The sequence below is a fragment of the Trachemys scripta genome, chromosome 2 (genome assembly GCF_013100865.1).
Source record: "Trachemys scripta elegans isolate TJP31775 chromosome 2, CAS_Tse_1.0, whole genome shotgun sequence".
NCBI classification, from domain to species: domain Eukaryota; kingdom Metazoa; phylum Chordata; order Testudines; family Emydidae; genus Trachemys; species Trachemys scripta.
Genome location: NC_048299.1, coordinates 186098301 through 186112176, shown reverse-complemented (window position 1 = coordinate 186112176; position 13876 = coordinate 186098301). Strand labels below are relative to the sequence as shown.

Genomic DNA, 13876 nt, shown 5'->3' with positions numbered 1-13876 from the left:
CTCTGGAGACAGGTGGGGCACAGTGCTGCAGGAGCAGGATGAGTTCTCAACCCACCTGGGGGTGGGGGCCAGCAGTGGGGCTTGGGCTTCAGCCCTGGGGTGGTTATGCAGCAGGCTCCAGCGGCAGGACTTCAGGAGCTAGGCCGCGGGGCTTTGGGTTCTGGCACCCAGCTCCAGTCCCGAGCTCCAGCCACGTGGTAGCGAGAGCTGGCCCTGGTGCTGACCCCTGGCCCAACCCGTGTGGCAGCAGGTTCCAACCCCTAGCTTCAGCCTCGTGGCTCTCAGCTCTGACCATGCAACTCCAACCACCTCACATCACCCCAGTCCCCCACTGCCTTCCCCATCCATTACCCTATCCCCCTGGGCACCCACTGCCTCCCACCAGCCCCACATCCACCCCCACATTGCCCCTGGCCTCCACTGCCCCCCCTCTAACTCCCCCATCTAGGACTTAATTCGTCCTGGCGCTTGCTGAGAAAAGTGATATTAACAAACATGCAAGTATCAATTTTCACAGCAGACTTACTAGTTAGCTGGGAGGCTGTGATACAGTGATACCTGTATGTTTGTTAATATCACTTATCACAGCCTCCCAGCTAGCTACTAAGTGTGTTCTGAAAAGTGATATTAATGAGCATACAAATATCACTTTTCACAGCATTATTTTTATTACTGTGTCTGCAAAAAAAAAAAAAAAAACCCCATAAAATACAATGATTTGGATGGATGTGCATATTTATCTGTTTTTCCTAAAGCTAATTAAATATTTTAGGAAAAAGCGTTAGTGCAGCCACCAGTGAGAGTTGGTGGCTGCACGCAAAGGCTGCAAATTTTGTTGTGAGAACCGTGAGTATCATCACTGCTATTCAGAGATAGCACTTATTGAAATGAATGGCCCAGTTCATGGCTCAGAACTATTGTTTCAAGCTCAGTGCAAATTTGTCTTTGCATAAGCCATCATCATGCCTTGTTTTGGAAGGTTTTCCTCACAACCATAACAGCTAGAGAGACATCCTTTTTCTCTCTTTCTTTTTTTAAATGAAAGCGGAGACCCTGGAGAACAACTGTCCACATTCCAATAGCTAGTCCTTTGCATTCCCGAGACCTGTGCCTCACACTTTGGGAAAAACTGCACAAGACCATGCCACTTCCCTACCATTAGATCGGATCTTCTTCTCTGAAGCACTTTTGAATTTGCTGCATTCCAAATGTCAAAAGCTATAGTGAAACCAAAGTGCCTTTAGTCAATTCAGTCCTTTTCTTTTCATTCAAGTCAGCAGCTGCAGAAGAAGAATACCGAGCTTCCGTACTAGTGCTATACCAGCACCTCCTGGCATTTGACATTTACCAGGATCACCAGTTGCCAGAGACAGCTGTCCTAAACATGCAAGATGATGATGGAAGGAGGAGAAAGGGTGGGGAAAAGTCTCATCTGGTTAAGATGTATTTTAGACAGGTAAACTATATCCCAGTCCTAATGCATAATTAATATATAAACCTGGGATTTTCAAAGAAGCCTTAGGGATTAGGCACTCAGTTCCCTTAGAACTATAACAGAGCTGGGCATCAAACTCTCTTAGGCTCCTTTGAAAATTCCAGGTTTAAACAGCTCCTAAACAGACAGGCAAACACCCAAGAATGTTGTGTGACACAGTTATTTCATAATCTGTACAATCATCACCCCAATACACTTATCTGCCAGATAAATTTATTACTTCACTGAAGCTTGTTTTCCTTGTTCATGGCTCCTTTTTAGTCCCTTCCAGTCCATTAAACCATCCCCACTATACGGCCACAGACTTTGGCCTTGTCTACACTAATGCTAATTACGCTAGGTAAGTTACATAAATTACATAATTTAACTCAACGAAATTTACACGGACTGAAAGCGGTGTTTACACCACACTATGTCGATGGGACAGCTTCTGCCTCTCATTGAGGAAGAGTACTGAAGTTGACGGTGTGACAATACGCCTTGGAGGCGCGTCCTGTAACCCCCATATTCCTCATTTATAGATAATTGTGATATTGCATATAAAGCAGGCTGTGTGAAGCATCAGAGGAAAGGTTATGATCTGCTGAAAGTCACTGTTCTATCTAAATATGTATATCATTAATGCATATGAAGTTATGAGAATTGTGTTGTATGGTTGTCATTAAAATATGCTGTGGATTTGGGAAGCGCCCAGATACTAGCTCTCCAGAGACAATTCCAAGGAAAGTAACCAACACCCACGTGGGTGTCAAACAACCATCAACAGCCATTGTCCTGCAAGGGAGCTACAGCTCAATGCAGGGATCAGCAACCTTTGACACGCAGCCCGCCAGGGTAAGCACCCTTGTGGGCCGGGCCGGTTTGTTTACCTGCCGCGTCCGCAGGTTTGGCCCTCGGCATGCACCGCTTCCAGCCACCCCCATTGGCCTGGGACAGCGAATCGCGGCCAGTGGGAGCCGTGATCGGCCAAACCTGCAGACATGGCAGGTAAACAAACCAGGCCGGCCCACCAGGGTGCTTACCCTGGTGGGCCGCGGGCCAAAGGTTGCCGATCCCTGGTTCAATGACTCGGCTGCATAAGGCCACACCAGGTGAATTGCTCAACCTTGCCTGGCAACTCAGCAATGCCCACCAAACATGCCTGGACTTGTGTTCTCCAAGCTCATTGGACTGAGGGTTTAAAATAAAACACTGAGGTCCCATGCTCCGCCTTTCTCCTGCCCCCACCTATGCTATTCCCTGCTTCCTTATCTTAGCAATCATGCAACTGGTTGAACTTGGCAAACCTCAATTTTATAAATGTCACAAAATGTGAATGTTATATGCAATAAGGGACTAGATATTAATTTTGGAGATTCCTGTATTCGATGTTTGGCGTTTACCTTCATTAGAAATGAGGAAGGAATGGTGGCAGCATGTCTGTTAGCAATTATTATGAGAAATCTTGTTTAACTGTCTCATATTTTTTTCCTTTGTTTCCCACACTTCCATTGGTGAATACCAGTTAAGCTTCTGTTCGCTCAGATTTCGCTTTCCCATTCTTTTCCTGTACGGTTCATTCAGTAATGCCACAATCTATCTTTTGTGACAAATTTCATGGAGGAAAAAGCTAATGTACTCAATGATTTTTTTGCCTCTGTCTTCACGCACAAGGTCAGCTCCCAGATTGCTGCACTGGGCAGTACAGCATGGGGAGAAGGTGACCAACCCTCTGTGGAGAAAGAAGTGGTTCGGGATTATTTAGAAAAACTGGACGTGCACAAGTCCATGGGGCCGGATGCGCTGCGTCCGAGGGTGCTAAAGGAGTTGGCGGGTGAGATTGCAGAGCCATTAGCCATTATTTTTGAAAACTCATGGCGATCGGTGGAGGTCCCAGATGACTGGAAAAAGGCTAATGTAGTGCCCATCTTTAAAAAAGGGAAGAAGGAGGATCCGGGGAACTACAGGCCAGTCAGCCTCACCTCAGTCCCTGGAAAAATCATGGAGCAGGTCCTCAAGGAATCAATTATGAAACATTTAGAGGAGAGGAAAGTGATCAGGAACAGTCAGCATGGATTCACGAAGGGGAAGTCGTGCCTGACTAACCTAATTGCCTTCTATGATGAGATAACTGGCTCTGTGGATGAGGGGAAAGCAGTGGATGTGTTATTCCTTGACTTTAGCAAAGCTTTTGATACGGTCTCCCACAGTATTCTTGCTACCAAGTTAAAGAAGTATGGGCTGGATGAATGGACTGTAAGGTGGATAGAAAGCTGGCTAGATCGTCGGGCTCAACGGGTAGTGATCAATGGCTCCATGTCTAGTTGGCAGCCGGTTTCAAGCGGAGTGCCCCAAGGGTCGGTCCTGGGGCCGGTTTTGTTTAATATCTTTATTAATGATCTGGAGGATGGTGTGGACTGCACTCTCAGCAAGTTTGCAGATGACACTAAACTAGGAGGCGTGGTAGATACACTAGAGGGTAGGGATCAGATACAGAGGGACCTAGACAAATTAGAGGATTGGGCCGAAAAAAACCTGATGAGATTCAACAAGGACAAGTGCAGAGTCCTGCACTTAGGACGGAAGAATCCCATGCACTGCTACAGACTAGGGACCGAATGGCGAGGTAGCAGTTCTGCAGAAAAGGACCTAGGGGTCACAGTGGACGAGAAGCTGGATATGAGTCAACAGTGTGCTCTTGTTGCCAAGAAGGCTAACGGTATTTTGGGCTGTATAAGTAGGGGCATTGCCAGCAGATCGAGGAACGTGATCGTTCCCCTTTATTCAACATTGGTGAGGCCTCATCTGGAATACTGTGTTCAGTTTTGGGCCCCACACTACAAGAAGGATGTGGAAAAATTGGAAAGAGTCCAGCAGAGGGCAACAAAAATGATTAAGGGTCTGGAGCACATGACTTATGAGGAGAGGCTGAGGGAACTGGGACTGTTTAGTCTCCAGAAGAGAAGAATGAGGGGGGATTTGATAGCAGCCTTCAACTACCTGAAGGGGGGTTCCAAAGAGGATGGAGCTCGGCTGTTCTCAGTGGTGGCAGATGACAGAACAAGGAGCAATGGTCTCAAGTTGCAGTGGGGGAGGTCCAGGTTGGATATCAGGAAAAACTATTTCACTAGGAGGGTGGTGAAACACTGGAATGCGTTACCTAGGGAAGTGGTGGAGTCTCCTTCCTTGGAGGTTTTTAAGGCCTGGCTTGACAAAGCCCTGGCTGGGATGATTTAGCTGGGAATTGGTCCTGCTTTGAGCAGGGGGTTGGACTAGATGACCTCTTGAGGTCCCTTCCAACTCTGATATTCTATGATTCTATGATTCTATGAGATGGCCTCCGATGTCAAACACACTGAATTCTGTCATTGCTGAATGAATCAGGCCAAACGGAAAGGAGAAAGCTTGTCCCAAATATTTCAGCAAATAACACTTTGAAAAAAAAAATACCGAAGAAATAAATAAAATTTAATAGAATTTTATCCAGTTACGATTTACATGTCCAGACTTCGTAATTTTAACTGTGCAACTTTACTGCTGCATAACAAGTTCAGTGCAGTTTTGGTATTTCATTTTTTTTTTTTAGGAGTGCCATTGACTTTAAGTCTTGTTTAATATTAAGCATCCTGACAATTGTCACTCACATTTGCCCCTGTTGTCATTCTTTCACTCTTGCCAGCTGAAATGTCATAAGCAGTGATGCAGGAAATGAGAAGCTCACTTTTTCTGACTACTAGAATTTACTTCCAGGGCTTTGGCATAGGTAGTCTCCCCTACTCCCCCTTCTGGATCTCTTGCCTCCACTATGCCTCTGAGCCCTGAACTACACTACAAGTTTAGGTCGAATTTAGCAGCATTAGATCGATTTAACTCTGCACCCGTCCACACAACGAAGCCATTTTTGTCGACTTAAAGGGCTCTTAAAATCGATTACTGTACTCCTCCCCAACGAGGGGCTTAGCGCTGAAATCGACATTGCCGGGTCAAATTTGGGGTAGTGTGAACGCAATTCGACGATACTGGCCTCCGGGAGCTATCCCAGAGTGCTCCATTGTGACCACTCTGGACAGCACTTTCAACTCAGATGCACTGGGCCAGGTAGACAGGACAAGCCCTGGAAACTTTTGAATTTCATTTCCTGTTTGACCAGTGTGGCGAGCTGATCAGCACAGGTGACCATGCAGTCCCAGAATTGCAAAAGAGCTCCAGCATGGACTGAACAGGAGGTACTGGATCTGATTACTGTTTAGGGAGACTAATCCGTGCCATCAGAACTCCGTTCCAAAAGACAAAACGCCAAAATATTTGAAAAAATCTCCAAGGGCATGATGGACAGAGGGTACAACAGGGACCCGCAGCAGTGTCGCGTGAAAATTAAGGAGTTCAGGCAAGCCAACCAAAAAAACAAAGAGGCAAACTGCCGCTCCAGGTCAGAGACCCAGATATGCCGCTTCTATGATGAGCTGCTTGCAATTCTAGGGGGGGCCCCTACCACTACTCCACCCCTGTCCATGGACATCTGCAAGGGGAGAGTCTCAAGCAACAGGGATGAGGATTTGGGGGACGAGGAAGATGAGGAGGTGGAGGAGGAGGAGGCTAGCACACAGCACGCAAGCGGAGAAACCATTCTCCCTGACACCCAGGAACTGTTTATCACCCTGGAGCCAATACCCTCCAAACCCTCCCAAGGCAGGCTCACGGACCATGAAGCTGGAGAAGGCACCTCTGGTGAGTGTACCTTTGTAAATATAATACATGGTTTAAAAGCAAGCGTGTTTAATGATTAATTTGCCCTGAAGACTTGGGATGCATTCGCGGCCAGGACAGCCCCTCCTTTTAAATGGCCAATCCAACAGGTGCTTGGTATGGGAAAGGAGGGCGCTGCTGTTTGAAACCATTCCAACATGTTATGAAGGTTGAAGAAGCTGAAAGACTGTGGCTTACCATGGCTGCCTGCAAGCCGAATTCTGTTGCCCGGTCCTGCGTGTGTGATCTCACACCAAACCGGAAGGCCCTCAATATAAGAGGCAAAATGTGACCTTGTACCAAAAGCATGTGCTATGTAATGTTAACAGCTTGGTTCACCGTGAAAGAATCTATCCATTGTTCTCTAAAATGTGTCTTTTTAAATACTACTCTCCCTTTTTTTCCTCCCCCAGCTGCAAATGTTTCAACGGTACCCCTATCATCTCCATCCCAGAGGCTAGTGCAGATAAGAAGGGGGGGAAAAAACACACTCGCAATGAAATGTTCTCTGAGCTCATGCAATCCTCCCGCACTGAAAGAGCTCAGCAGAATGCTTGGAGGCAAACAATGTCAGAGTCCAGGAAAGCAGAAAATGAACGCAAGGACAGGAGGGACAAACAAGATAAGAGGTGGAGGGAGCAAGAAGAGAGGTGGCAGGAGCAAGATGAGAGATGGCATCAGCATGATGAGCAGAGGCAGGATGCAATGCTGAGGCTACTGGGGGATCAAACTGATATGCTCCGATGTCTGGTGGAGCTGCAGGAAAGGCAGCAGAAGCACAGACAGCCACTGCTGCCCCTGTGTAACCACCTGCCCTCCTCCCCAAGTTCCATATCCTCTTCACCCAGACGCCCAAGAACGCGGGGGGGTGGGGAGAGTCCAGGCACTCAACCACTCCACCCCAGAGGACTGCCCAAGCAATAGAAGGCTAGCATTCAATAAGTTTTGAAGCGCAGTGTGGTCTTGTCCTTCCCTCCTCCCCACATCCACCACCCTGCCCGGTGCTTCCCTCCTCCCCCACCCCTCCCGGGCTACCTTGGCAGTTATCTCCCTATTTGTGTGATGAATTAATAAAGAATGCATGATTTTGAAACAATAATGACTTTATTGCCTCTGCAAGCGGTGATCAAAGCGGGGAGGGCAGTTGAGGGAAGTAGAGTGAAACAAGGGGGTGGGTTTTCATCAAGGAGAAACAACACAAACAGAAGAACAAACTTCTGTACTGGGCAAACTGGTTGAAACTACAGTAAAGAACAAAACCGTCAGACACATAGATGAACATAATTTGTTGGGGAAGAGTCAACATGGTATTTGTAAAGGGAAATCATGCCTCACCAATCTACTAGAATTCTTTGAAGGGGTCAACAAGCATGTGGACAAGGGGGACCCAGTGGATACAGTGTACTTAGATTTTCAGAAAGCCTTTAACAAGGTCCCTCACCAAAGGCTCTTAAGCAAAGTAAGCTGTCATGGGATAAGAGGGAAGGTCCTCTCATGGACTGGTAACTGGTTAAAAGATAGAAAACAAAGGGTAGGAACAAATGGTCAGAGTCTGTACTGGTTCCAGTCCTATTCAATATATTCATAAATGATCTGGAAAAAGGGGTAAACAGTGAGGAAGCAAAATTTGCAGATGATACAAAATTGCTCAAGATAGTTAAGTCCCAGGCAGACTGGAAGAGCTACAAAAGGATCTCTCAAAACTGAGTGACTGGGCAACAAAATAGCAGATGAAATTCAATGTTGATAAATGCAAAGTAATGCACATTGGAAAACATAATCCCAACTATACATATAAAACAATGGGGTCTAAATTGGCTGTTCCCTACCACTCAAGAAAGAGATCTTGGAGTCATTGTGGGTAGTTCTCTGAAAACATCCACTCAATGTGCAGCGGCAGTCAAAAAAGTGAACAGAATGTTGGGAATCATTAAGAAAGGGATAGATAATAAGACAGAAAATATCATACTGCCCCTGTATAAATCCAAGGTACACCCACAACTTGAATACTGTGTGCAGATGTGGTTGCCCCATCTCAAAAAAGATATATTGAAATTGGAAAAGGTTCAGAAAAGGGCAACAAAAATAATTAGGGGGATGGAACAGTTGCCATATGAGGAAAGATTAATAAGATTGGGACTTTTTAGCTTGGAAAAGAGATGACTAAGGGAGGATATGATTGAGGTCTATAAAATCATGACCGGTGTGGAGAAAGTAAATAAGGAAGTGTTATTTACTTCTTCTCATAACACAAGAACTAGAAGTCACCAAATGAAATTAATAGGCAGCAGGTTTAAAACAAAAAAAGGAAGTATTTTTCACACAACGCACAATCAGCCTGTGGAACTCTTTGTCAGAGGATGTTATGAAGGCCAAGGCAATAACAGGATTCAAAAAAGAATTGGATACGTTCATTACCGGTATTAGCGAAGATGGACAGGGATGGTGTCTCTAGCCTCTGTTTGCCAGAAGCTGGGTATGGGTGACAGGATGGATCACTTGAGGATTACCTGTTCTGTTCATTTCCTCTGGGGCACCTGGCATAGGCCACTGTTGGAAGACATGATACTGGGCTAGATGGACCTTTAGTCTGACCCAGTATGGCCATTCTTATGTTCTAACTACAAATAAAATATTATTTACAAGTATGGCCAAGACAACATAGGAGAGTTCACAATAAAAAAAAAAAAGTCAAATGTTAGGCTAGCCACCAAACCATAACAGTGACCCTTTTTATCTTGGGTGGAGGGAAGAAATAAACAAACAAAATAGTGCTACACTGAGCAAAAGTAGATCGCAAAGTCTATAGTATGACACCAGAGATCATGGCTGGTTCAAATAATTCTGCCAAACTTGCAGTATTTTCCATACTTTCTGTTTAACAGGAAACCTCTATCTGCTCTAACCCCAGCTCTCTCCACAAACTCTGCAAAAGTTCTGAACACAGTACATATTCTCTTTTTCTTCAACCCCTGGGACTCAAACATATGCAATTTGTGTGGCATAAGAGTCTGGACAGGTGGAGGGAGAAAGTCACTCATCAAATCTCAAGCCTGGCAGACAAAGGCCTTTATCAAGTTACCTTTTTGGAAGTTCATCACGGTGTGGTGGTGATTTTGTTTGGTTGGTTTTGGGTTGTTATTTGTTTTGCTGGGGGAGGCCCAAATTTGTTTGAACTGGTCTTGCCTGAGGCTCCTGTCGCATGCAGTACAACAGTTACATTGTGTAGGAGGGATAATATCTTTATATCTGCAGCACAGAACCTGCATGTATGCATTTAAACTGGCTCAGCAGCCTAGAGACATCACAATTAAACTTGGATAGTTTTCAATGTGGAAAACTGTATATGCTTAAAGTGGCAGTGGAAGAGGCAGGGGAGGACTAGATAATGAAACAGTGGAGGAGGACCGTGGGGTGGGCACCACAGTTAAAACTGGGCTGTTTTCCATGTTGAATTTCTGATGTAATAAGAGGGCAAGACTTCAGTTTTATATCTCATCCAAGAATGGCACCTCCAGCAGCCAAGTAACCACTTCTGATGCCTTTTGTTCAAAGGCAACTCTCTCTCAAGTATCACCTACTAAATCACCAATACCACTTCCTATAACACCCTGGATTTTCATTTAGAGTTATTCCATCCAAAGTTCTCACCACCCAGACCTGGAATAAGATCCTTCAAGGCCAGATAAGATTGAAGTCCCACCCCGTACCCTTACCAGACCCAGATCCTCTTCTGTTTTTCCAATATAAATTAAACTAATTAGACATAACCTCACAATTCCTTCCCCACTTCATATTATTTATATTTAACCTTTTAGAATGTACTTTACTCCCTTTCTTACTCACCAATTTAATATGAAACTATAAATGCCTGTTCTGGAGGCCCCCTTGACTACACTGTCCCATCTAAGATAGTACCCCAACCACAGAGAAGCTGAGGTGTTCCTTAGCAACACTTATGTGACCAGAAGCAGTCATCCTGAACCTGCTTCAAAAATGGTTTGATTACACTGCCTTGGCTTTCCATGTGGACAGCTTTCTTGGACCTACATTTGCCTGTAATGGAAAACTGCAATTTTGGGAAGCAGGAAGGAGAGAATTACATCAAATACATATTTAAATCAGGAATAACAATATATTCTCTATGTTAAGTGAATACATCTTTTTTTGCAATCTGCTTGGCCTTTCGCCTTCTTTAGTCCTTTACACCCCTTCTAAATTAAACACCTCCGACAGTAGGAGTGGAGAATTTTGATTTGTTAGCTTTTTACAACTACTTTACATGTAAATAACTACACAAGGTTCAAGACACTTTATTCCCCATACATTTTATTCAAGATCACTTTCACAAGTGAAGTGTCACATACCCTTTTGGCCCTCTATGATTCTGTTTCCCAATCTGCAAAATAGGGATAATAATATCATCTTTGCAATACTCCTTTGAGATAGGAAAAAATAATAATTGTTTGTGAGATGCTACAGTGATTAGTGCCATAGAAAAGACTTTAAATAAATATGTCATAATCTCAGCATGAAATTTTCAAATAGCCATATTTTGTTAAATCAAACCAGACAAAAGTACATCTTCTCTGAGCACAAAATCTATGCCAAGTTTCAAACTTCTGCCATTTTTCCCATAGGCATTTATGAGAGTGGTGTTAGAAATCTTCTTTAATAGAAAAAGAGAGTTTCATTCTCCATAACCCAAAAACAGTTCACAGAATTTTGCTCAAGCTTTCAAACCAAAAACAAACAAAATATCTTTGTGCCATGAACAAACATGAAAAATGCCACCTTTGAGAGAGAATATTCCAGAAAGATTTGAACACATGAGAAGAGAGGCTTGACTTGTGCAGGAGATCATCACTAGATGATCACGATGGTCCCTTCTTATCTTAAAGTCTATGAGTCAATGAGACTTGCAATATTAAGGCCCAGTCCTGCAAGGATTGGATTCTCAATTATTGCGGATACTGGTACCAAGATAGTTTGACTGATTAACATGAAAAAAGACAATGATTCCCAACAGTGACTAGCAGCTGCCAGTACAGTTTCTTCACTTGTATTACTAGCCCCAAGGGATCAAAAAATCACAAGTCAGGCCTTCCCAAATCATCAAATTTTTAAAATTACTTTTGGATGGGGACTATGGAAGACATTTATTTGCTTCTGGTTTTGAGCCTTTAAAGTTCATGTATTCAGGCTTTTCTACACACCAATTACGGCTGGAAACTAGAAATGTTCACACAATTGCATGACTCCAGGAGCTAGGACCTTTAAGAAAACAGCATATATTGAGAGATTCATGATGAAAGCACAAGATCCAGCAATTTTACTTCACACTTCTAGGGCTAGTTTTACAAATCTTAGACTACCAGACCAAAAAATATAAGATCTAGCTTCCTCCTTTATTCCCTTCTAAAAAGCCTTTTCACTAAAGATAGGGTTAGCATATTTCAACAATCAAAAAAGAGGACGGGAGGAGCCTCGCCCTAGCCCCGCCCCTGCCACTCCCTGCCCCCTCAGAACCCCCAACCCTCCCCCCCCCATGCCTTGTCCCCTGACTGCCCCCTCCTGGGACCCCTGCCCCTAACTGCCCCCCAGGACTCCACCCCTACCTAAGCCTTCCTGCTCCTTGTCCCCTGACTGCCCCCTCCTGAGACCTTCCCCACATCCTAACTGGCCCCCTAGGACCCTACCCCCTACCTGTCCCCTGACTGCCCCAACCCTTTTCCACACCCCCACCCCCAGACAGACCCCTGGGACTCCCACACCCCATCCAACCACTCCCCACCCCTGACAGCCCCCCCCAAAACTCCCGACCCATCTAAACCCCTCTGCTCCCTGTCCCCTGACTGCCCCCTCCTGGGACCCCTGCTCCTAACTGCCCTCCAGAACCCGCCCCACCTAAGCCTCCTTGTTCCTTGTCCCCTAACTGCCCCCTCCTGAGACCCCCCCACCTGTACTCTGACTGCCCAAAACCTTACACCCCCAACCCCCAGACAGCCCCCCCAACTCCTGACCCATCCAACCCTCCCCCCTGCTCCCTGTCTCTTGCCTCCCCCCCCCTCCCGAATCTCCCTGCCGCTTCTCTGACCCCTGGCCCCCTTACCGTGCTGCAGAGCAGCGCGCTCGGCAGCAGGGGGAGGGGAGCAGGGTCGGAGCTCCAGACTGCCGGAGGCCAAGGCGAACGGCCGGTGCATCAGCACAGACAGGCGGTAGCAAGTTAACAAACAGTTTACCAAACTGCTACGTTGCGTGGCAGAAACCGCACCCAGTTGCAAAAGGGGAGGGTTGCGTTTTGTGCTGATCTGCGAATGCACGGGGGAGGGGGAGGGAGGGAGAGAGAGGAGGGGAGTGGTCTCAAGTTGCAGGGGAGAGGAGGGGGAAGTGGAGGAAGGGCTCTGGCTGCCGGAGCCCCGTGCGAGTGGCTCGATCCGTCCGGCTGCCCTGTACGCTGCGCACGCTCTGCATGGGGGGGAAGTCCGGACATTGACAAATTCCCCCCGGACGCTATTCTTAACTGAAAAAAGCCGGACATGTCCAGGGGAATCCGGACGAATGGTAACCCTACAATTGATTAACCACTGCTGCCTATCTCTCATTGACTGACCTGTGGTGTCCTAACCCCTGATGAAGTTTTGGTTTCAAAATGGCCGAGGTACAACATGGGCAGCAAGACCAACGCATGACATACTAGGGTTCTGAAGCAGTACAGTCAGTGCCACAATGACTGAGAGGAGAAATAAGAAGGGCACTGTTCTCCTTTTGAGATTGTTCTCCGTTGTCATCCTATTGGAGTCCCTCTCATGCACTTACTTCCCCGAACTTTTCTATGCAGTTGCAGTAATGGGTCCAAACTATGCAGCAGGTGACTACAGCAGACAAACCCTGGGACTCTGATCAGGTCACACTCCCCAGTGGGTGGCACTGACCCGACTGGGGAGAAATAAAAAAATGGCCACACTTTCCCAAGCTCTGCCCATAGGAGAAGCAGATCTACAAGCTGCCGCTCACAGCAGACTTTGCAGCTCTCCTCCCCCTTGCATTTGCGCACTAGTGAGGACGCCATCATTAGGGTTCCGAGTCAAGGCTCCCAGGAGCAACCTCGGCCAGGGGGAAGATCGGGAGCAGGCCTGACTGCATGGGCACCACAGCACAATTAAACACAGTGTTGGAGGAGGTAGAGGGACTCGCCTGACTCGGCTCTGCGCCCAGTTCACCTGGCACCGGTGCTGAGGGAACCCGAGTCCCGCTCAGCCCGGGGGAACCAGCGGGAAAGGAGGGCGGTTACCTGAGCCGCACGGCGAAGCTGCCGCGGTCCGGGTCTGGAGGAGGAGCCGCGGAAGTCGGGGGGCTCCGGCTGGTGAGGGCGGGCGGCGCCAGGGGCTGGGGAGCAGCCGCTGCCCACGCCAGCCCGAGGCTGTGCTGCTGCAGGATCCAGCCGCGTCCGGTCGCCATAGTGACCCCGGAACCCGAACGGCCCGGAACAGCGTTCCAAGCGGCCCGCTTGCCTCTGCCTGGCCTTGCACGGGCCGCCGCGGCGCGAGGGCGGAGTTGGTCTTGGAGTTGGGCAGGAGGTGGCTGCAGCCGACGGGGCCGCTGCGGCCTCTCCCCAGCCTGAAGTTACTGGCTGCAGCCCATTGAAGGGCCTGG

At 47.1% G+C, this 13876-nt stretch overlaps 1 protein-coding gene across 1 annotated transcript in view; it reads right to left on the bottom strand.

Moving 5' to 3' along the window:
- The window catches only part of FBXO15 (F-box protein 15), a 49345-nt gene extending 35469 nt beyond the window's left edge, over window positions 1-13876 (bottom strand). Inside the window, exon 1 of the mRNA XM_034762520.1 lies at window positions 13515-13876. Coding sequence (XP_034618411.1) covers window positions 13515-13681 — 167 coding nt within the window. The 5' untranslated portion in view covers window positions 13682-13876. The remainder of the gene's footprint in view (window positions 1-13514) is intronic.